The sequence below is a fragment of the Sporobolomyces koalae genome (assembly GCF_050403365.1).
Source record: "Sporobolomyces koalae JCM15063 DNA, S_koalae_JCM15063T_v1_ctg19, whole genome shotgun sequence".
NCBI lineage: Eukaryota > Fungi > Basidiomycota > Microbotryomycetes > Sporidiobolales > Sporidiobolaceae > Sporobolomyces > Sporobolomyces koalae.
The window spans coordinates 260,231-282,166 of record NW_027481752.1 but is presented as its reverse complement, the minus strand read 5'-3'; the positions used below and the strand labels follow the sequence as shown (position 1 = coordinate 282,166).

Here is a 21,936-nt window from a genome sequence, read left to right as displayed (position 1 = left end):
AAAACGAAACGAATAGTGTCTGTCAATCAGGAAGCAACAGGGAGCCTGAATGCGCTTGCTCAAGCGTAGAAGTATTGGGATTGAGGATACCACGAAGGTGTGGAAGAGCTGAATGTAAGCCCGGGACTCGGCAAATGCAGACTTCCGGCGAAAGCAGATGGGTTGAAGGCGCACGGATCGTCGAGCGAGAACGAGTCGAGCGGCTGCCCAGGCGGTGTCGGTGCAGGCGGATAGTACGGCCGGAAGGAGGGAGCAGCTGATACGCCGTAGCCGTACGATAACGAGGACAATTCAGGCGGAACATGCTGGATTTGACCGAAGCCGAGCGCGCCTCCAACAGTTTCTGGTTCGGGGTAGTCTTGCAGTGGCGGCGGTGCTGAAAGATCGAAGTACGGCGCCGACCCGGCGCTGAATTTGGTGAGAACGGAGGGTGAGAGCGCCGAGAAAGGAGCGAGGTCGAGCGCAAGCTGAGTTAAAGGGAGCTGGGCAGGCATGTGATACGGCACACCGACATCGACTGTTGCAGATAAGGCGGAATTCCCCCATGATGTTGGCGTTTGCAGCGGAGCGCTGGGCAGAGATTGAGCAGTGGACGACATGGTTGAAACGGATTCGGTTGGGGAATGCACGGAGCTGGTGCGACCCGGCAAAGTGATGTGCATTTGTGCGACAGAACGGCGCGCGAAAAGCGAAGGCTGAGGGTCCACGGGCGTCTTCGGCGAGGGTGATGAACAGCGAGAGGCTTGGGATGAAGACGATTGCGAGTGCGAATAGGGCAGTTGTAGCGGAGGCGGAACAGCGCTCTCGTACAAGCTGATGAAGTGTTCAGGTAAGGGTAAGGGAGCGAACGTAGACATGGCGATCTGGGGAGCTGCTGATACATCCAACCCGAGTTTGCCCATTGTTGGGACAGACTCTAGCGAAGAGGGCGGCGATACAGTCGTCGTGCTGTCCGTCGACGAAGTTACAGATACGTCCGATCGGGACGAGTACGAGGATGCCCGTGAGCTTGTTGAGCGGCCCGAAGAGTTTGTGCTCGTGCGTGAAACCAGCCTGCGACGCGCTATCGGATCGAGTAGCATGCATATCAGCTCTGTGTTACGACCTACTGAGGTTCCACAAAAACTTACTCGGGCCCGTTGGAGTCGATATCGCTTCGCCATTCAGCTGAAGTCCCCCTTCCTCACTGCACAGACCTTCTCCGTTGAAGGCACATTTGACTTGACTGATGTCGTGATTCTTGAAACGAGCTGCGAAGTGCAAGATACCCTAAGTCCCGTCTCTCGGGTCAAGACTGCCACGGCAAGAGGTGGAGAGCGTACCAGTGCGCAGACAAGAGTTGCATGCGTGTACGCCAGTCGAGGGATCAGGCTGACCAGAACACCTGACTTTGCGGGCGAAGCATCGATGGCAAGCACTTCGATCGCGACATGGACCGTGTCAGACGTTGTTTGTCCTGATGCGCGCGTCGGAAACGGAACGAGCGAAACTCACCTTCCTCGCGAAAGCGGAGGTCTGCCAACTTCCTCAGCTGAACGTTTGGACGGCATAGAATGCGGAGCACGTTTGCGGGTCGGTAAATCGGTGAGAGAAACAGCTAGCGCGCAGCGAAAGCGCGAGAGAGAACCGCCCGGCCCAAAATGCTGAAAAAATGCGTCCGAATCGAGGCACGCAGTCCGCCGGCCTGCGAGGTGGAGGCAGCTCAAAAGACAAGATGCTCCGCGCTTTGAAAAGAGAACGCGTCACAGTTTCGCTCGCGTGGGAAAAACGCAGATCTGAGATCAAGTCCGACGATCTGTTTCTGATCGTGGGACAACCAGGCAGTGAGTCTCGCTTAGGTCCGCTTACTCCGCTCGTTTCGCCCTCGCTCGCCGGGTTGGCGCATCATTTTCAGGGAAAATTGCCCGTTCTGCCGCTGTCTCTCGCGAGCAATATCGTGGTGTGCAACAGCTTCCAGTGCTTGTGTGCTCGCTCATCGTCGTGTGCTGGCGCAGCCGAAGCAAGCTCGCCAGAAAAGGTTGCCTTCTGAAGGTTCTGCTACGGATTCGTAAAGCGTAGACCGAGCCTTGTCGATCGTTCCTCGCAGTCTGATCCAAACTTGTCGATGTCGGTGTTGGCACGCGAAACCGCGAAATGGGCACGAGCGCTCTCGTCGGGCGTCGCCTTCCGGCGATCGCTTACGGTCGCTGGCTTTTCTACGTAATGATGGCGCGCGTCCCTGTATGAGTAAGAGGGCCCGGCGCTGCTTTGCGCGCATAAGCTGAATCCGAGGCAACGCAATAAGGTCAGGGATTTTGCGTAGTACGGTTGTATGAGGGACGAATGTGTGCTACAGTATGATACATAGCAGCGCACCAGCCTCGGTCATTCAGGTTAACGTTCCCAGTCTAGTCAGAAATAAGCTTCTTCCGCTGAAAGAGGAGAAGTCGAGCACTGTAAAATCCTTCATCGAGGGGCCCGCGGGCCCCTTTCCCGATCCGACTGCGCGCAGACTTTGTCATGCTGCTTATGGTATTCTGTCTCATCGTGGGCCAATACAGTAGGCAACGCGCTTGCCGTCCCTTTCCCCGGTTTAGACCGACTGCTGTGGCCACGCGAGCATTGAACCCTTACGGATTCCGCCAGTTCGCCGAGGAGGGTGGCAAAACGACGGACTCTGGTTACATAATTGCTCAATCAGAATACCCCGAGCTCGAATCTTTCTGGCCTCAGTGCGGTCCGGCTCGTGCACGATCTCCGGAAACGTAGCCGAAGAAGAACCGGTTGTCAAGGGTACATGAGACACGGATGTAATTCAGGTCGACGGGATCTTGGAGCTGCTCAGGGCTCGTGCCATGGTGGCGTTCATGCTGCGCGACGAGCTGTAGGATGTTCATGCGGCGTCGAGATGACTGCATGCACGTGCGCGTATGCTCAAATACGCAATCCGCCGGGTTCGCGTACCGAACACGTCACAGCCTGAAGGGGTGCATCTGCTCGGCCTGCCAATCGTCGGAGGTTCGGGTCGAACTGCTCCCACAATCAGCAGCGCAGCAACGTCCATGCCCCGAAGCTGCGCTTTGGAGTTGATTTTCGCTCGCCTGAGCAGTCAAGCTGTCAAGTCAACCTCAGTCTCGTTCGCAGTCGTCTTGCAATTTGCGCACGACTCAAGTGCGCGACTCTGATTCATTCTGTGCCACCGCTGGACCGCAAAGAGCAAGCAACGCCTGAGGTGTTCCGACAGCGAGTTGGAGTTTGTGTTTGCATTGACATATTGCAACAACGGGAGAAGTTGAGAAAGTACTACCGGCGGCTCGAACGACGTCGTGACCGGTCAGCATCTGGCGAATCCTCAGCTTTGCGTTTCCTTGGGAGCGAGAGACAAGCGGTATCAGCAACTACACTGCATGAACGATGAGTATTCCTGACATTCTGCCTACCTTTGTTCATCCCGGAACGACCCGTGGCCACCGTCCTCATCGTCGCTGCGATGGGATCGCCTCGACCTCCTTGAAGGCTCCGGCGACCGGCTTCTCCTTCCGTCGCCCTCGTCGTCGTCGTCGCGCCTTGAGGATCTGCGCGAGCTCCGACCATCGTCATCGTCACGGTACTTCCTTGAGCCGCGCCGCGAAGACGACCCGATCGAACCCTCACGATCCTCTTCGTCGACGGTTGTCGCAGTGACGCTTGCCGCTCGTTTCGTCGCACCACGGATTTTGATCTCGACAGATGGTGGCGGCGATGCGTCTGAGCCTTCGTCGTTGCCCCGTCTCTGGTCCGGGAAGAATTCTGCCACTCCGCGCTTCTTCGCGTCCGACTCCCTTTCGCGTTCCCGCTCGCGCTCGCGCTCCCTCTCGTATTCTCGATCCTTCTCTCGCTCCCTGTCCCTGCGTTCCCGCTCTCGATCTTCTCTCGACCGCCGAGACTTCCTCCCACCGTCTCTGCTGTACTCATCGTCACTGTCTTCGGCTCGTGTGTCTCGTCTCCGGCTCCTCGGCGGACTATCTCCGCCTCCTCCTCCCCCACCATAGTCGAGCCCTTCCATTCCTCCTGACGCGTCGCCGAATCGGTCCTTGTCCTTGTCCCGGTAGTTGGCAGCAGCTCCGCCTCTTGAGCGACCTGCTGCAGGACCCGTCGGTATCGGACCTTGTGCGGCGGGTCCAACAGGTGGTGCTGCGCCAGAAGCAGCTCGGGGTCCGGTCGGGATGTTGGGAGGGAGCGACGTTGCCGCGGCTGATGCAGCTCGGGGTCCCGTTGGAGGAACGGCCCCGGATGGTCCGAGGGGTGCTCCGATGACTCCTCGACCTCGACCGGCGATCATGCCTCCGCGTCCCAAGTGTGCTGGACCGCCTCGACCGCGAGGTCCGATGCCCATGCCAACACCCCGTCCGCGAGCAGCGCCGTAAGCGAATCCAGTGTTCATCTGTTGAATGCAGTCGGAAATGAGCTCAAGTATTCGAGATTTCCCAAGCGGTAAAACGCACCGGTTCAAATCCGGCGATGTCACCCGACTCGATCACCTCATCGGCGCCTGTTTGCGAAGCAGAGGTGGAGACGCCGACATCTTCTCCGTTCTGGGTCAGATCTCCAATCGTATCTGCTCGGGCCAACAGTTTCGAGTTCAGCTTTTTGCGTTCGCGCGCGCAGGTTCAGCAGGACAGGCCCGGGACGTACCTTCATCACCGCCAGCGACAGACGGGGTTCCGCCACCGTTGTGCTCTGATCCGGCATGGGAGAAAGCAGCTGCGTTGCCTTGTGGGCCCATGCCGTTCATACCGTTCATGCCGAACTGGCCCATGCTCTGCTGCTGCTGCTGCTGTTGTTGTTGCTGCTGCTGTTGCTGCATCTGGAGTTGCTGCATCTGGTTCATCTGGTGCATGTGCATACCAGGCATTCCGTGCATGCCACCCATTCCCATGACATTCATCGCAGCCATGCCATTCATGCCGCCCATGCCTTGCATCATCCCCATCATGGCCGCGTTCGGTGCTCCAGCCTGACCCGGTCCAACCGCACCGGGAGGCATCATCCCCATCTGAGCCGCCATTTGAGCCATTTGCGCCGGGTTCGGTCCAGTCGCAGGTAGAGTTCCCGGAGCGAATCCCATGATGGTGCCGACCAAGAGAGCCTTGTTCTCTGAAGACAGGTCGTTCCAAGCTTGTTGCAAGTTGCCCGAAGCGAAGGACTGTCACGAGTGCGATTCGAGCCGCAGAGGGTCAGGACGGGATTCTGAAGAGGATATCAGGCAGTGACTGACGATGAAAGGGTTTCGTTCGGCACTTTCACTCTCCCTCGTTTCGCGTTGTTTGCGAACGTAGTGCTTCCAAGTCGCCTCGTTCATGCCATAGTTGAAATAGTCGCTCAAGTTTGCTCCAGGTCGTCTCCACGGTTTCGGTTCGATCGCGTCAATGTCGACATCAAACAGGTCGTTGCCGTCGGCATCCTTGTGCACGGCGTTGACATCGAAGGTTGGCTTCGAATCCGGGTTGATTTCGAGTGGCACGAGCGAACCTTTTGGCACGAGCAAGTTTGCCGAGTTCTCCTCGGACCCCTCGACGGCGAGGGCGACCTCTTCGGGCTGAATTTGCATAGTCGAGTCGATCTGGGCCGGTGTATCGGTTGGAAGTGACGGCGTAGGGGCAGCGTTCGCGCGAGGACGTTCGAGCGGCGCATAGTCTGTAGTCGGCTGTGGGACGGTCGCCGCTGTTAATTTCACCAGTAAGTATCAAGAGCGGGTTGATTCAGCGTATCGCGGGACAAATCGCTCGACCTACGTTTTTGCGGGGTCGAAGTGGCTCGCGCGAGCGGCTGAGGTCGACGTTGACTGCACGAGGAATGGTTTGAGCGAGCGGAAAGGGGCAGAATCAAAATGCCGACTCACGCTGCGGGAGGTGCCACGCCCTCACCGTCGAGAATGATCTCGAGATCCTGTTTTGAGGAGAGACGAGCGAATGTCAGGGTAGGACGCGAGGCAGCAAGGGAGGATCTCGGGACTCACGTCGTCACTCTCTTCCTCCTCTTCCTCCTCCTCGTCGTCGTCGTCGTCTTCCTCTGCACCTTGGGTGTCTCCTTGGCCTTGATCCGCGGAGCCTGGCTGTTGCGGGTTGGCGGACACTCCTTGATCAACACTAATATAGACGAGCGATGGTGAGCACGTCGGCTTGTACGGCAAGACAGTTTCAAGCTTACGCTGGAGCCGCGGAGTCTGCTTGGGCTGGTTGTGAGAATGAAGGCAACGGAGCGAGACGAGATGTGAGCGGATGCGCGATGACAGGTCACGCTATGCGGGCGAGGGCCGCACCTGCGTTTGAGCCACCGTCCCCATAGAGGAATGCTTCGTCGTCGTCTGAGTCCATTGTGCGACGAGTCGACAGAACTGCTACGCGAGACGAGCGTGACTGATCAAAGGATGCGATGTGAAGTTCGAACTTGGTGAATCCGCTTCCGGTCCCGCTCCACTTGCTCGAACTCGCCAAGTCTTCTGCCTGAGCCACAACTATGTCTCTCGATCATCCCTCGGCGTTCTCTCCGGAAGATTCCGCCTCGTTCCGCGCCCAGTTCAACGCGTTCCGGTCTCAAGTCCTCTCATTCGCAACCGCGACCAAGCCGCCGCTGCGATGTGACTCGTCCGCACAGCCAAAATGGGAAGACGGTGTCATCATGCAAGAGGGGCAACCCGCAGAAGGAGCGCAACCCAAGACGGAACAAGAGCTTAAACGGGACGCAGCCGACTGCAAGCGTTGCGAGCGATGGCGGGACGAACTCACCCGAGAAAGTCAGTCCTAGTACCGTTTCTGATCGTGCACGACAGCAGAGCGCCAAGGATGAGCTATTGACAAACGAGTGCGCAGGTCCGATCATTCGGTTCATGCTTCAACACATCTCGTACCTCCCTCGCTCCTCGCAGCAAGATTCCCCAGAGAACCCTTCCGCAACTCCACATCTACCCCTTCCCATCGTGTGCAAACCGTGTCCGCCGACAATGGCCGGCGGATACTCGTCAGAACTCGGCGTCTTGCTGTGCCAGAATCGCTTCATGGGCAAACCTCACATGCAGGACGCCCTCGCGCACGAGCTCGTGCACGCGTACGACGACCGGAGGTTCGCTCCGAGAGGCGGCAAGTCGTGGGCAGAGGACTTGCGAGCTCACGCTTGCACCGAGGTGAGTGATGCGTTGTCTGGCCCCCGATGAAGACCAAGCTCATCTTGTCCCTCTGTTTCTTCTTTGGGGCATGTAGATTCGTGCCGAGAATCTCAGTGGAGACTGCAAATGGGGTCGAGAGTTCTCGCGCCAAAACTTTTCGTTCACGAAACAACACCAGGTGAGTGGCTTACATAGTCCGATGAATCACGAATACGCACTAATTTCTCTCATTCGACGGCCCACAGACCTGTGTGCGGCGGCGAGCGATCCTGTCCGTCACGGCGAACCCAAATTGCAAATCTCGAGAACAGGCTGAACAAGTCGTCAACGAGGTGTGGGAAAGCTGTTGGCCCGACACTCGGCCGTTTGACGAGGTCAGTACCCCATCCTAGTGTATCTTCTTTTCAAAGCCGTGTATCGAGCTGAGTTGCGCTGCTGTTAGATCTATTAAACCCGTCGCGAGTATTGCAATACACTTCTACAAGCGTGATTGGTCCCTCGATGTCTCGCAGGCTGTTCTCGAGTATTGGGTCTGAAGTCTTGGCTCGTGTTCTCCTCTTCGTATACCATCGTTGTCCTTCGTCGTCAGACAGTCATGAGACGGACGATGGTAGGGGTGAGGGAGGACCAAGGGACCTCCAATCCTTTCGAACGCAGTAAATCGCTTCAGCTTGTCCTCGAAGCACATGATTCGGTTGTGTAGCTAGGCCGGACTGCAACGTAAGCCAAGGTATTCCTCGTTTGGAAACTGTCAGCGGAAGAAGCCACAGTCAGCACGACTAGCGAGTTGCGTTCGCTCCGCGCAATCGAGTCGTCTCGTAGGGAAATCAGTCAAACGTTTGATGGCTCTGTCTACGAGGTGGGGTACGGCTTCACCATGCTCGCGAATATTCCGTTAGATCTGCAAGACGATGCGGAATCAGTCCTCGTGGTTGCCGAGTTGGCTTGCTCGTGGCCCCAAGAGCCCCAGTGGAACCAGGTCTACATCCTGCAGGTCGAGCCAACCATTTCATTTTCCACTTCAACCTTACGAATAACGCATACATAACTGGATCTGACTCGGCTTTGCCGTCAAATACAGTTATTAGTCATTCTTGCCTGCTATAGCTTTCCAGGTATTTCGCCGTCCCTGAGTAGTCTGAGCAGACGCCGGAGCCTATACATGTCGCGCGTGGGTAGGTCTGGGGCACCAAGGGGCGCAGGTAAGCTGCTATACGACAGGTGTGCAAACTGCTGAGGTGTGTTCAGGTCGGAATCTGGGGAGCAAACCGAGACTCGTACTTAAAGGCTGATCCCGGAGTACAAAGAGCCAGGAGGTGATTACGGAAGCGGCGAGACTCTGACAGGAGAACGCCCGGGGTTTAGAAAGAGAGCGCACGAGCACTGTCCGTGCGTCGAGACCCAATTGAGTCCCGACGTAAGTCTCAACCTTCACTTGGATACGTATAATCGCCCAAGAGCCAAAGAGATCATCTGTTGCAAGTGGAAATTTGCCACATCCATTGCAAGAAGTACGTACGCAGAATAAGCCATTCCGAAAGATAAAACAGTATCTCTCGTACGGGACCCCGTCAATTGCCGTTGCTGCGAGAATCAGCAACACGAACCTTTGCGACTCCTTTGTATTGGACGTCTTTCGTTACCCACTTCATACCGTGAGAGCTACTGCCAAATGATGCGTCAGAAACCATCACCAGTTTCACTATTCGAAAAGAGCTTCGGACATCTCGTGCCTTGTTCAGCAGGACTCAACAAGGGGGCTCAACACACAGGATAGCGTCCTTAATGTCGGCTGCTTCTACGCCATATCTGCGCGAGAATTCTGTGCGACAAATCGCGAGCCCGAGATAGCGAGTGCCCAGGCAAATCTATGAGAGAGTTTATAAACGCAAGTATGTCACGGCATCTCAAGCAAAGCCCGGTTAGCTCAGTCGGCAGAGCACCAGACTCTTAATCTGGTGGTCGTGGGTTCGAGCCCCACATTGGGCGAGCTTCTCTTTTTGCAGTCACTCTAGCCAGTCGGCGGAAAACTCATTCTCGTTTTGCCATCGCCTGCACATCAAAGCGCCATGTAGCTTTTCGTAGGTACAGGACGGGAAGACGTAGCCGATTCGGGTTCAACCGTGTCTGACCGAGAGCTATTCTGACTGATCTGGTCACGAGCTATTCTGACTGATCTCACTGAGAACTCAGCTACCGGGACGCTCTCCGAGACGAGACTTGTAAGGAACAGAGAGGGTACTGATTGCGCCGAAAAACCTACGGCGCGTCAACAGAAACAGACGAAGAACAACGAAACCATTCAAGCGGAATCCTAGTCCGAGACAGGCACCTACGAAGCGTTTCACATCTTGATGACACACCTGAACCTCGCTTTGCCTTCCATCATGCGGTCGTACGCTTCTTGGATCTTGTCGAGACCGAACGTTTCGCACATGCACTCGACCTTGGCACTTTGAGCGAACGCGACCGTTTCCTCCGAGTCTTGAGCGGTTCCGGAAGGCCATCCGCGGATCGAGAGACGCTTTTGAATGAGGGGACTGTCACGGCTCTCACAGCTTCAATATCGAGTCTGCGGGCACCCTCGAGACGAGAACTACGTACGCCATGGGAACAGTGAGGGAATCTCCAAGGGCGATGACGAGGAGTTGACCGTTGACAGCGAGTCCTCCAATGAGTTTCGCCATTGCTTCGCCGTTGGGAGCCAACGCGAGAATGACTTTGGCTCCTCCGAGCTTCTGAAGCGCCTCAGCTTGATCTTCCTTCGAGCCGTCGACAAAGCTGTGAGCTCCCAGCTTCATCGCCATGTCCTTCTTGTTGGAGGATTGAGACAGGGCGACGGTGTGATAGCCGCTCGATCTCTGGCAAAGCGGTACGAGGCGAGACATGTCAGCGTCTGTGGCAAGCTGTGCTATCGTCGTGACCGCGAGAGACTTGCCGCGAATTGAAGGGCGAGGGATCCAAGTCCACCGAGACCTTGCACAGCAACGACGTCACCAGGCATGACATCTTGGTGGCGGAGCGCATTGAAGACGGTTCTGCCATGGCGAGAAGGCCGTCAGCACGGGCGGAACCTCTATCTGGAGCCATATCATGTTGGCTATCGACTTACACGCCAGCACAACTGAGTTGGGCATCAAATAGAGCGTCAGCGAGACTCGTCTCGAGGTAGGTGAATTAGCAAGACTGACAGGAGGGGAGCTGCTTGAACGGGATCAAGACCCTCGGGGAGTTCCGCGAGCGCCTCCGCGCGCAAAAGGGCGTACTCGGCGTGTCCTCCGTCGGTCAAGACTCCGTTGATGTTTTCCTTCTCGCACTAGGCGACGGACAAGAAAGGCTCGAGTCAGACGCGAAGACGGGGTAGAGCTGCGAAGTTGAGGGAGCGACTTACGGTGACAAAGTCTCCTTTGCGGCACGAAAGGCACATGCCGCAGTGGCCGCCATGCCAGCCTGAGCGTAGCGAGGCGACGAGGAGAAGCAGCGTGAGCTTAGGGCCAGACGCGGCGACGGAACGCAAGAGAGGAGACTGTACCGGAACCAACATAGTCGCCGACCTTCCACCTCTTCTCTCCAGGTCCGACCTGGACGACGGTACCGGCGATCTCGTGACCGGGAATACGAGGGAGGCCTCCGGGAATGATTTGGTGCACGGTCGCGGAATCCTTGTGTTGGGCAAGCGAGCGGGATTAGCTGCGCCGGCTCCGTTCGGTCCCTTGAGATGAGCGTGAGGCTCACCGAATGGCAGACACCCGAAGCGAGGACCTGTCGTAATCGAATGAATTCAGTACTGCGCTATCACAGTGGGGCTCGTCCGAGGAACCGCGGACGTGGCGCTGGGTACGCACCTTGACGACAACCTGACCCTCCTTGGGCTCCTTCCAGTCGACCGAGACGATTTCGAATTTCTAGCGAGCAAACGACGAGGGGATCAGCCGGACATGTACCGATGACAGGAGGCTGTACAACGAAAGCGCAGCGACTGACGCCTCCCTTCTCCTTGATCTGAGCGGCCTTGTAGCTCGAGGGATGTTGCTCCGATGACATTCTGAAGTGAGGCGAGTGGAGTGTAGAGAGGAGAGGGGGAGATCAGCGAGAGTCGGATCGGATTTGAAGCCGAGCGTCATTATGTCCGAGTTTGGTCTCCGCTTTTGCTCCTTGGAGACAAACACGTAAGGATACTCGAAAATATGTTACATACTGCGTGGCACTACTTGTCTGTTTCCGTGAGAGGCTGCAGTGTTCCGGCGATGAGCGGTCACTCAACAAGCTGCGTGTATGCACGTCCGATTGACATTGCTGCACGTGATCTCGCCTCGGTCACTTCGACGCCATGTCACTCTCGCGATCGGTCGACTACTCGCAGCCGCCTGCACCGTGTTACATTCTCAGAGGTCACACCGCTCCCATTACCCAGCTCCTGTGCTCACCGACCCGCTCGTATTGGTTGTTCAGCGGGTTGCGTACCATTTCTCTGTTTGATTTCTCCTCGAGCGCACAAGCTGATAGTCGCAATCTCGCAGAGACTCGCAAGGTGTTGTTGCCCTCTGGGACCTGCGCTCGTTCAGACCCGTGTTGGTGTGGAAACCTCATGACGACGGAATCCTCTCGCTCGAACAAGTTGGTTCCGACACCCTGTTGACCCACGCCCGTGACAACAAAGTACACGTGCACTCGATCGATCACCTCTTGAAGAGAACCGCCAGGACGAGCCCCGCATCCTTCCTCAATCTTGGTACCAGTCCTCCACCCGCACCGCTCTCGTCGCTCGATGTCAACGCACTCAACTTTTGTCGGCTTTCCCTGCTCGACTTGAGCCCGACTCGACGACTCGATCGCAAAGGAAAAGCAAAGCAGTCCGACTATGAAGGGTTGATCGCAATGCCAAGCCTGACCAAGGACGATCATGTAAACCGTCCTCCCTGATTACTGGCCGCGTCTTTCCGAACAACTCACAAGTATATCGCTCATGTAGGTTGATATCTTTCACATACCAAGTGGGAAACGATTGCATCGCTCGGTCGGGATTCAATCCCTCTCAATATCGAATCCCGAACAAAAGACCGGTGCGTTTCGGTGGAGAAATCTATCGTCTTTCGCAATGGGGGAAACGACGCTGATATGTGTACTGCATCGTACATCTAGGTTCTGTCATGGCGGTGCATCTGCTCTGGCTGCCTTCGTCTGCATCAACTAGCTCGGACACGGCAGCCTTTTCAACGACTGTAGAGGAGTCGCCTGATGTCGTCACCCACTATTCACTGCATCTCCTCATAGGGTACGAGTCTGGACAGCTAGTGCTGCTCGAGTTCACCCCAACCTCGAGCTTTGCCTCGAGTGCCTCTCTCACGCACGACATCTTCACGCCACTCGAAGGCCGAATGGTTGAAGAGAACGAAGGATGGAATCTCGTGTGGGTCGAGAAATGTCATCGAGACGCGGGTAAGTTTATGCATCGATTTGACTTGAGAGAATGAAAAAAATACTGACTCGAGGGAATACTTCATTCTCAAGTCATGTCGGTCGAAGTCACCGAGAATCAAAGGTTTGCATATACAGTTGGTGCAGATCACCTCATCACAAAATACAGGCTGTACGATCTCGCAAGTCCCCTCTCTGTTCTCTTCTCCCAGCTTGTCTACAGCATCAATTGCTGATGTCCATGCTTTTCCGATATCCAACCACAGAATGAAGAGGAATCAAGGCTACCTCGAACGATCGTTGAGGCCACCGACTCGCCTGGGAAATCCATAGTCAAGCTGAGAAAAGGTTCGAATGATCCTAGAACCAAGCAGATCCTCGCAGTCGCAGGATGGAACGGAGAGTCAGTCGCCTTTTACTCTCCGTCTTTTCCATTGACACGGGTTGTCTCAGACGATCACAATGGATCGAAAGCTGATACTGACTTGTTGTAATCTGTATTTTAGGGTGAGAGTCTATTCGAACAAGACTCTCACACTGCTTGCAAGTTTGAACCATCATCGAAACTCGGTCCAAGCTTTGGACTTTGTCCAGGGCGACGCGCGGACGAAAGCTACGAACGAACCTTTAATCGACGGGGAGAGCGAAGACCGAGGACAGCTTGGCGAGGAATCTGAAGATTCATCTGAGGAGAGTGATGACGAGGATGCAGAAGACTTGGCAGGCATTCTGGTCACGGGAGGGATGGACGCAAAGATCTGCCTTTGGAAAATCTACCCGCCATAGAAAGAAGCTGCCGATTCTTGAGTGGTCGCGACCCATCTTTCACCTCAAATATTCTTGCAGCAGCTCTGTAATTGATCGCCGTACCAGAGAAGCTTGAACGTGTAAAGTCAAAATTCAATGCAGGCGACAAAGAGGATACACACGATCTCTCGAAGTCGTTGCCTAAGGTAAAACAAGGGGTTGATCCCGTTTCATCAAGAAACGGGTTTGTTGTCGTGATGGGTGGTCGTTGTGCAGCGTTGTTGTAGAGAGAGAGGGGGTAGTTCTCGATTCGTGCTAGTGTCTGTTGGTAATAAAGTCCGCTTCATCTTTCCTCATATTCGTTTTCTCCTCTCTTCCTCTCCTGATCCTTCTTTCCGGTGCAGCTTGTCGAATCAAGCTCTTAGAACCTGTTCCTGAGTCGTCCGTTGCCTTCTCCACTCGCTTCATTCTCGATTCGGTCGTGCGACGTGAACCCAGAGGCCAACTCGGCCATGTTGTGCGACGCAGACGACCGAACTCCGGGAGAGACGACAGGTTCGTCGGGAACCTGCTTGGATTTGGCTTCTTCTTCGGCTGCAGCAGCGGCAGCTTTCGCTTTGAGTTCTTCGTAAGGAACGAGAGTGTACTCGACCGGACCAGCAGGCGCGGCTAGTGAAACGGTCCCATGCGTGAGTAACATCCTTCATGCGAATTCAATTTTGAGGGAGTGGAGAAGCTCACGAGCAGGGTTGCCAGCTTCGCCAGGTCCAAAGATCGCGAGTTCCGCCATGGCGACCTTTAACGCGCAGATCCACTTGTTCCTGCGTTGAGTCTTGAGAGCGCCGTTCTGCCATGATGTCTTGTAGTTGATCAATGCCGACAAGGTCAACTTGCCCTGACCTTCAAAGTCCTTGATCGAGATGTCGATAGACGGAATGAAATCGCGCTTCTCCGACTCGAGGAACTCGAGCATGCGAACACGCAGCGCTTCAATCTGCGACGAACAAGGACTTTTGTCAGAAATGCTGATTTGGATGAGCGAGACGGGCTAGCGCACTTTTTCGAACGAGGTGCTGAAATCAACGTCGAACACGAAAGATTCCCAGATAGGTCCCGATCGGCGGTAGCTACAACGAGAACACATCAGTCACTGTACTGCTTTGAAGAACGTGAGAGGACTGCCGGCTAACTTTTGTACAAACTTGGTGTTCAGAAGCGAGTGAGGCGCTTGACAAACGGTCCCATCGATCTTCTTGAAGATGGTCGAAAGTAGGTGCATCCTGTGAATTGAAAAAGGGATCAACTACGGGAAGGCGGAAGGGAGATGGAAGACGGACGAGCGAGACTCACTCGAGGACGATGTATTGCAGACCGTCGATTTCGACTTTGTCGCCGACATCGTACGCGTGCTTGATGAAGAGGAAGATCGACGAAGCAATGATCTCTTGCGCCGTGGTACCGCTGCACAAGATACTGAGTCAGCCTCGACTCTGGGACACAGACTGGCGAGGAAGGCCTACATGAGCCAAGAAAGACCGAGGATAAAGGTACCAGCCCTGTCGACAGGAAGGAGCGCTTGTCAGTATGGCTCCCGCTTCATGTGCTCTGCGAAAGGCTTTACTTACGAAGCGACGAGCGAGTTGAAACTGGCGTCAAGGAGACCTGCGATGATCAGGGCCGAGATCACCCACCATAGCGTGACAAAGATACCATCGAGACTGTCAGGGAGAAAGGTCAGCTCGTGAGCGCTGAAACACCGCGAACGACTTACCGAGCGACGGCCGAGTCAATGTCCCTCATGCTTCGCTGCAAGGCCAAACGCTCGCGATGGATGTCGAGACACGCCATCTCGATCTCTTCCAGCGTAGCATCACCGTTGAGGTCCCGGTCAAAGATCGCAAAAGCTCGTTCGGTTTCTTCCCGGTTGCGGAAACACCTCGAAATGTCGGCGAGCACGAGACCGGTGCGATAGTTGGGGCAGAAGGAATAGTAGATACGACGAGCGAGCTGTTTCGTCTTGTTCGTCGAGCCAAGTGCCGTAACGACCATCGAGGAGGGAGAGTTGGGTTGAAGCACGCGCTCTCCCGCGATTTCCGAAGCGACCGTTCCGATAACAGTCGTTGCAGTTTGTGCGACCCTGCGCGCGCATGAGCGCGTCAATCTATGTTTATGGACATATCGAGGGGTTGTACTCACTTTTTGGCTCCCTTGACCGCTTTCTTGACGAGAAGGGTTGGGTCCGAATTGAGCCTCTTGTTCTTGGGGCGCTTCATGGCTCCATCGAGAGTGTCGGTACGTCCGATATCGCGGGAGCTGTTGCCAGGAGAGCATCAGCGCTAGTGCAATAGACTGGTCCTCGGGACTGGCTCACTTGAGGTAAAGTGCGATGAGAGAATTGATCTGGAACTTTTGCTCCGTGATGCGGTCTTCATATGATTTTTTGTGGAAGTTGTGGGCGCTGTGCAAGTCACAATCCGAATGGTTAGAATCCATTCAGTCAGGAGTCTACGGGACAAGCGAGAGAATGGCGTACATGATTTGGATGACGAGCTTCTCGCCGAGGAGGAGCACCAAGACGAGGAAGATGCCAAAGAGACCCTGAGTCATCAACCGAAGCGTGTTGCTCGACTTGCTCGAAGTAGTGTGGCCGTTGATGAGCGGCAGGAACGAGATCCAGTTCGCTAACATGCCGACGTCGTCAGCTTGCGAGCTCGAGTCGTTGGATCGCTCACGAAAGGTGCTCACCGAGAGCCCAACCTGCTGCTCCGACGTAGAATTCGGTTGCTTTGATGTAAGTGATATAGTGGCGCAATTCGGGAGCGATGACGCCGAGCGTGTTGTGCAGGACTTTGGGTCCAAGTTTGGCAACCAGCGCCGCGCCCCACCATCCGCACCAGACGACAGTAAGCCAGATGGACCACCACAAGAGGGGCACCGACCAGATCGCGCCGTCCTTCGCAGCAGTGAATCCGATGATGGCGGGAATCCAAAGGATCGCGAGGATCGGTACGATATAGATGCTGAAGTGCATGCAAAGAAGCGTCAGTCCAGATGGAACGCACTCGAAAGCATCTGCTTCATGAGAACCTACAGCCAGCGGACGATGAATGACGAGTTGTAAACCGCGAAGAATGCGCGCGAAAACCAGTTCTTGGAGGGCGTGATAAAGTCGCCTGCAAAGTGGAATCAGGAATCAGTGCCGTAGACGTAGCAAAGATAGCGAAACATAAGAAATTGACCTTCGGCAAATTGCAGGTTGGGGTTCGAGCTCGCTGCCGAGTTGAAGCCGCTCTCGTCCGCGCCTCCGAGCTTGCCATAGGGCGAGTTGCCGCCCCCTGGGCTACTCCACTGACCGAGACCAGTCTTGCTGTGCCCTCTGCCGTGCAGGTTCCTGGGCGTGTTGTACCCGCTCGGGGTCGGGGATCCTTTCTCGCCCGTGCCGTACAACTTCTCGGCCCGAGCCGACTGTTGCGGCTGTGACGGGTCCACTTGCATCTGAATTGATGCACCGGGGTGAATCGGGCGCGAGTCGTAGTGCTTCTCGTAATCGCCGTCGATTCCGGTCGGGAGGACGCTGCCTCCGTGCGTTGTACTTTGCAGCGGGCGGAGCTGGGTGCGCGAATTGTGCGTCGACATGGACGCGCGAGGTTCGCCGCCATTGTGGTACGAGTCGACCAGGTCGAGTGATTCGTCGCGGGCATGCGTCGCCGAGTAGTAGCGGTCTTCGATCGCCGAGCTGCTGACGACTCCACCGTGGCTGTGCGGGATCGGGTTCAAGTTGACGGCCGTGTACGCTGCGTCAGGGTCGCCAAAGTCGTATGCTGCGCCCGGTGGGAGGGTCGCGGTCGCTTGGAGGTTCGGCGAGTTGTCCACTGCGAGGGGATCCTGCTCGGTCGGGTGCAGCTCGGTGGCCGGGTAGTGTGAGCCCGAAGGCGCTGCTGGTGGGTAGCCTGAAGGTACGGGCGGGGCCGTCGAGGGCGGATGCGCCGCGTTGCGAGTGCGGCTCAGCGAAGTTGAGCGACTCGGTCGGGTAGGCACAGAGCTCGACATGGTGAGAAGACGATGTGTGCAGTACTCTCTCGTTCGCGACTCGCCAGCAAGGCGCAAACAGGTGTGGAAGGAAGGAGAAAGGGCGCGCGAAAATAGCTCTTGAGAACCCTCGTCATTTTACTGCATGTATAGCGGCCGCGCGCGCATGGAGTCGAATTGCACCAACTCGCACTACTCGTCCCAGTCACGCTCGGGAGCTTTTGCCAACGCGTACATGTCGCTCTTCTTGGCCATGAACCCAGAACCGAGACCGTGTTTGCCCTGCAAAAATCGGACCAAAAAAGTTTTTCGAGGGTTAGCGTCGCGTCGCAGCGGAAGAAACGATTCGCGGGGTCGACATCCGCAGTCGCGCGCGACGACGTGGCATAATGGCGCAGACCTTGGCCAAGAACCGTGCAGGAGGACGCGAAAGCTTACCGTCTTGATGCGAGCAGCAATAGGCTCGTGAATACCGCCCGAGAGTCCGATTTGACCGCCCTCGCTCCACCTGAACGCGGGTTCCCGAGACAAACTACGTCAGTGAATCTGCCCGCATAGACTCCCGCACCGCTTTCTGCCATGGGAGAACCAGGAAACAAAGACATACCCCATTCGCTTGAGTAGCGCAAACCCGACATTGTCTGCCCCGAGCTTGTCGGCCTGCCGAGATCAAAAGGAGTTGGTCAGTATGCGCGATTCGACCATACTGACCAGTGACAGTGACAGGATCGACGTACGCCTTGGCCAACGACAGCGCCTTCATTGTTCTTCCTCATGCTGCCGCCTCCGCCTCGACTAGCCTTCTTGCCAGTTGCACCCTCGAGCGCCTTCCACAGTCCTCCCATCTTGCCACTCTTGTTCTTGCCACCGCGACCTGAACCCCATCCACCGTATCCGTCGTCGATCTCGTCCTCGCCGTCGGCAGTTCCAACGATCGCGCGGATTCTGCGTTCCGAGACGCCGACGACGGTTGTCTTCCTCGTCCGCTCTAGTACCGGGAACCGATGTTTGCCGGATCCCATCGATCGTGACTTGAGGCCGTACACCTCGGCGAGCAAGTGCACGGCAATGCGCGACTTTTTGCTCATTGGCGGCAGGTCGAGGCTCTGACCGGTCAAATCGTACACGATAAATTCGCGGATAATCGAATTCATGGTCGAAGCGTCATTCCTCGAATCGAGCGTAGTCGAGTACTTTGACGCTGCCTTGCCCTTGCTCTTCTTGCCGTATTTTGGCGCATCCCGGGCGCTGGCCTCGACAGCAGCGGCTCGTGCGGCCGCACGCTCTGCTTTCTTTGATGCTTTCTTCTGACGGTCAACGTTCCACTGTGCGGCGAGCGACTCGGAGAAAGCGCCGTCAAAGTTGCGAGACTTGCTCTTGTTCTTGCGTTTCGAGGATCCAGCTGCGTCACGGGCTCTTCTGGTCAGATTGCTTGTCGTGATGATTCAGATCCAGCAGTGTACACTTACGGGTACCATACATCATCTCATCTTCCTCGTCGGCAATCATTCTCTCGATCGCCTCTGCCTCGTCGAGGTCGTAGTCAAACTCGACGTCTTCAAAGTTGCCGTTCGATATGGCCTTGAAAAGCTTGTTACGATCCTTGCGGTTCGCGCGGCGAGCCGTTTTGCCGCCCTTGGCGGTCGACAGGAGGTCTGCATTCATCTGAACAGTGCGCTGTTGGGCAAAGTACAGAGTTAGCGGGAACGAAGACAGACTCGCGCCGTATGTATCAGCGTACCTGCATGCGAGCAATGAAGTCTTCGTCTTGCTCTGCCCAGCTCGTCTCGCCACCCTGGCCATAATCTTCGCCAAACTCGAGCACATCGTCGTCACTGCTGTCACTGTCACTATCACCTCCCTTCTCCTCGTACCAGGCTTGCTCCTTGCCTTTGCCTTTGCGCAATCGTTTCTTCTCGAGCTTGCGCTCCTTTTCAAGTTTCCGCGCGCTACCGGGGCTCGGTCTTGATCCCATTGCGTGCAGGCGAAGGGTGCGTCCAGAAAGTAAAGCAGCTTCGATGGCTCGGTTCTCGGCGGAGGAAGTCGTCGAGTTCGATGCGGAAGAGTCGAAGGACGAATCGGAATCTTCCTCGGACGACGAGGATTCGATCGACATAGAGTACTCGACACTGTTGAATCCAGACAATAAGTTGAGCTCCCGACGTCAAGGCGAGCGTCAATGCGTGAAGGAGAAACTGACCGGCCATCGGCATCGCCCAGTGCATAATCCATCTCGAGCTCGACATCGGAATCAGCGTCCTCGCTCGATTCGCTCTCGAGTCCGAGGTTGCGCTTGTAATCTTCCTCGTCCGTGTTGAGCGCGTCACTGTCGTCCGAGGTGTTCCATGCTTCCTCGTCGTCCTCGAGTGCTTCGGCATCAACATCGTCGCCACGCTCATGTTCAGCGTTGGGCCCTCCCACGACATGCTTCGCGAACGATCGCATCGCAGCGAGATCCTCTTCTTCGAGATCCTCGGCGATGTTGGCCGCATAGTCGTCGTCAACAGCGGCCCGTTCACGCTCTCTCCTCCGGCTTTCCTTCTCACTCTTCTTCCTCGTCTCTTCCTCAACGATGCTCATCTCGATCGCAAGGCGTAGTTCGACCTCCTCGCGAGTGCCTTCGGCACCTAGGAGCCTCTCGAGCTTCTCGGCTTGCTGCTGGTCCTGACGTTGTTGACGTTGAGCGTTCCGTTTCGCCTTGCCTCGCTTGATCGGCGGAGGATCAGCAGTGCCCCATTCGACGTCGGAATCGTTCAATCTGGGGTGTCCCTCGACATGTCCCTCTTCATCGAGCACGGTGTCGTCATCCGATTCGCTCAGGTCGAGCATGTCGTCGGGGTCGGCTGAAGCACCCATGCCCATACGAGCGAGCATCTCTTCACCTTCAAGGTAGTCATCATCCTCGACGAGTCGTCGACCACCTCGACTGCCACCTTGCAGGTTGCCAGAGCGAGCGTGCTCCTTGCCCTTTTTCCTAGCAGCTTTCGAAGCCCGCTTCTGCTGCTTCTTGGACAATTTCGGTCCGGATGGGCGATAAGGAGTCGTTTCGAGCTGTGAGGTAGTCGAAGTCGAGAAGGAAGATGCCGAACGAATATTGAGCGAGATTGTCGGGGGTTTCGCATTCGAGGCGGGAGGGAGCGAAGGAACCGGCGCAAGAACCGGGTCGAATTGAGCGCGTCCACGAGGAGGATAGACAATCTGTTCGCCATCGGAATCGGAAGAAGATGTGTGCTCCTCTCGGTTCATGATCGAAGGTATCGTCGGCGGTGCGACAGAATCATCGATCATCACGGTGGAACGCTCGACCGAGATCTCGAAGAGTGGTGGTCCGTCTTGTTCTTGATCTTCGTCTTCGCCGTCACGTTCGCCATCGTTTCCATCTTGGACCTCCTGCAAAGCGGAAGGGGATGCGTGCGGAAGAGGTTCGACTGTGGGATAATTGGCTGCACCGATTCCAGGGTGCCCACCTGCTGATTTGTCGACCGAATGCGGTTCCTCCGATGAACTCGTTGTACTTGGCAGCGGGGCCTCGACGGCCACGGAATCGCTGACTTTCTCCGCTGGAGGAACTCTCGAAAACGCCGGAGTGTCCTCGAGTTCCATTTGGCGAATCGACTCGACTAGTGCTGATCCTTCCTGACTCGTCTCTTGATGATCTTGGCCTGAAATGCTGCGCGGATCGAGCGGAGTTGGGACATTCTCCTTGTCGTCCTCATCGTCCTTGCCTCCAACGGTACCAAATCCTGGGTTTGTCGCCTTGACAAACGTGACGGGTACGAGCAGAGGATTCGATGCTCCACGGGCCGAAGAAGCCTGGTAGCCTTTCGCACCGACAAAGGTTCCGCCTCGTCCTGCTGCGATGCCTCCTCTGCCTCTTAGACTCATTGGCGATGCGGATGCTTGTCCCCGGGCTCCGAGTCCCCCTCCTCTGCCTCGAGTGTTGAATACTGGACTGAATGCACCTGCTCCGCGCGAACTCGACGCTGCACCTCTCGGACTTGCGAAATCATTCCCTCTTCCTCTTCCTCTTCCCCTTCCTCCTCGATTTGGCGTCGAGGTTCCGGAAGCTGCAGGAGACGCTGGGAAAACGGGCGAAGGGAAACTAGGAGGAATCGGATCGAAGCCTGGGATAATGTCCGAGTCAGAACGTGCGGTACGTGAGATCGTCTCGGAGCAGCTCGACTCACCGAGCCTGGCATCTGTGAGCTCAGAATAGTTGAACTCGACCATCGAGTGGTCCTGCTTGACTGCTGCTGCTCCGCCCCTGCCTCCTCTTCCACCGCCTCTTCCGCCTCTGCCTCGAGGAGTTGACGAGCCTGATCCGTTGCCTCTGCCGCGATTCGGAGTTCCTCTACCTCGTGCCATGCTGTGAAAATCTGGGTATCGTGAGGGATGTCGCTGAGGTGTATGAAGGGAAACGAACGGTGAACGTCCGCCGCCGATCTTCCACTTCAGCCACACGGCCTTGTCCTCTCAAGAACGTCTTTCAACCATTCTATCGTAGTCTTCGATCATTATGCAACCTATCAGAGCCGGCTCGAATCATTCCCAAGGTGCTTCTCGCTCGCAACTTGCTTTCATCGCTCGCTTTCGTCATCGCGGTCGCTCAGCTTCGTCCC

General features: G+C 56.2%; 7 protein-coding genes across 7 annotated transcripts; 2 read left to right on the top strand and 5 right to left on the bottom strand.

Moving 5' to 3' along the window:
- Positions 1-59: 59 nt before the first annotated feature.
- On the bottom strand, positions 60-1,550 carry JCM15063_002769 (uncharacterized protein; the record flags this gene model as incomplete). The annotated part of the gene is made up of 4 exons (XM_076679099.1): positions 60-1,063; positions 1,131-1,250; positions 1,323-1,417; positions 1,495-1,550. The coding sequence occupies 4 exons, from the start codon at positions 1,548-1,550 to the stop codon at positions 60-62; spliced, it is 1,275 nt and encodes a 424-aa protein (XP_076533859.1).
- Positions 1,551-3,415: 1,865 nt separating this feature from the next.
- On the bottom strand, positions 3,416-6,335 carry FIP1 (cleavage polyadenylation factor subunit FIP1; the record flags this gene model as incomplete). The annotated part of the gene is made up of 9 exons (XM_076679098.1): positions 3,416-4,402; positions 4,464-4,576; positions 4,654-5,164; positions 5,237-5,682; positions 5,754-5,803; positions 5,861-5,907; positions 5,978-6,107; positions 6,169-6,193; positions 6,281-6,335. 9 exons carry the CDS (start codon positions 6,333-6,335, stop codon positions 3,416-3,418), a joined length of 2,364 nt encoding a protein of 787 aa, XP_076533858.1.
- A 142-nt stretch (positions 6,336-6,477) lies between these two features.
- On the top strand, positions 6,478-7,574 carry ATP23 (putative metalloprotease; the record flags this gene model as incomplete). The annotated part of the gene is made up of 5 exons (XM_076679097.1): positions 6,478-6,754; positions 6,831-7,141; positions 7,218-7,301; positions 7,369-7,497; positions 7,566-7,574. The coding sequence occupies 5 exons, from the start codon at positions 6,478-6,480 to the stop codon at positions 7,572-7,574; spliced, it is 810 nt and encodes a 269-aa protein (XP_076533857.1).
- Positions 7,575-9,467: 1,893 nt separating this feature from the next.
- Positions 9,468-11,167, bottom strand: JCM15063_002766 (uncharacterized protein; the record flags this gene model as incomplete). The annotated part of the gene is made up of 10 exons (XM_076679096.1): positions 9,468-9,672; positions 9,728-9,984; positions 10,062-10,161; positions 10,236-10,247; positions 10,315-10,439; positions 10,515-10,573; positions 10,656-10,785; positions 10,859-10,885; positions 10,969-11,028; positions 11,108-11,167. The coding sequence occupies 10 exons, from the start codon at positions 11,165-11,167 to the stop codon at positions 9,468-9,470; spliced, it is 1,035 nt and encodes a 344-aa protein (XP_076533856.1).
- Positions 11,168-11,453: 286 nt separating this feature from the next.
- JCM15063_002765 (WD40 repeat domain-containing protein) lies at positions 11,454-13,327 on the top strand (the record flags this gene model as incomplete). The annotated part of the gene is made up of 7 exons (XM_076679095.1): positions 11,454-11,578; positions 11,644-12,028; positions 12,096-12,186; positions 12,266-12,562; positions 12,635-12,723; positions 12,808-12,944; positions 13,048-13,327. 7 exons carry the CDS (start codon positions 11,454-11,456, stop codon positions 13,325-13,327), a joined length of 1,404 nt encoding a protein of 467 aa, XP_076533855.1.
- Positions 13,328-13,709: 382 nt separating this feature from the next.
- JCM15063_002764 (uncharacterized protein) lies at positions 13,710-17,338 on the bottom strand (the record flags this gene model as incomplete). The annotated part of the gene is made up of 14 exons (XM_076679094.1): positions 13,710-13,957; positions 14,030-14,282; positions 14,346-14,415; positions 14,479-14,568; positions 14,639-14,749; positions 14,809-14,844; positions 14,914-15,006; positions 15,060-15,425; positions 15,485-15,601; positions 15,660-15,746; positions 15,822-15,969; positions 16,034-16,308; positions 16,380-16,461; positions 16,528-17,338. 14 exons carry the CDS (start codon positions 17,336-17,338, stop codon positions 13,710-13,712), a joined length of 2,787 nt encoding a protein of 928 aa, XP_076533854.1.
- Positions 17,339-17,509: 171 nt separating this feature from the next.
- JCM15063_002763 (uncharacterized protein) lies at positions 17,510-21,682 on the bottom strand (the record flags this gene model as incomplete). Its single annotated transcript, XM_076679093.1, has 8 exons — positions 17,510-17,599; positions 17,756-17,825; positions 17,925-17,977; positions 18,055-18,719; positions 18,787-18,994; positions 19,059-19,446; positions 19,518-21,441; positions 21,505-21,682. The coding sequence occupies 8 exons, from the start codon at positions 21,680-21,682 to the stop codon at positions 17,510-17,512; spliced, it is 3,576 nt and encodes a 1,191-aa protein (XP_076533853.1).
- Positions 21,683-21,936: the final 254 nt, after the last annotated feature.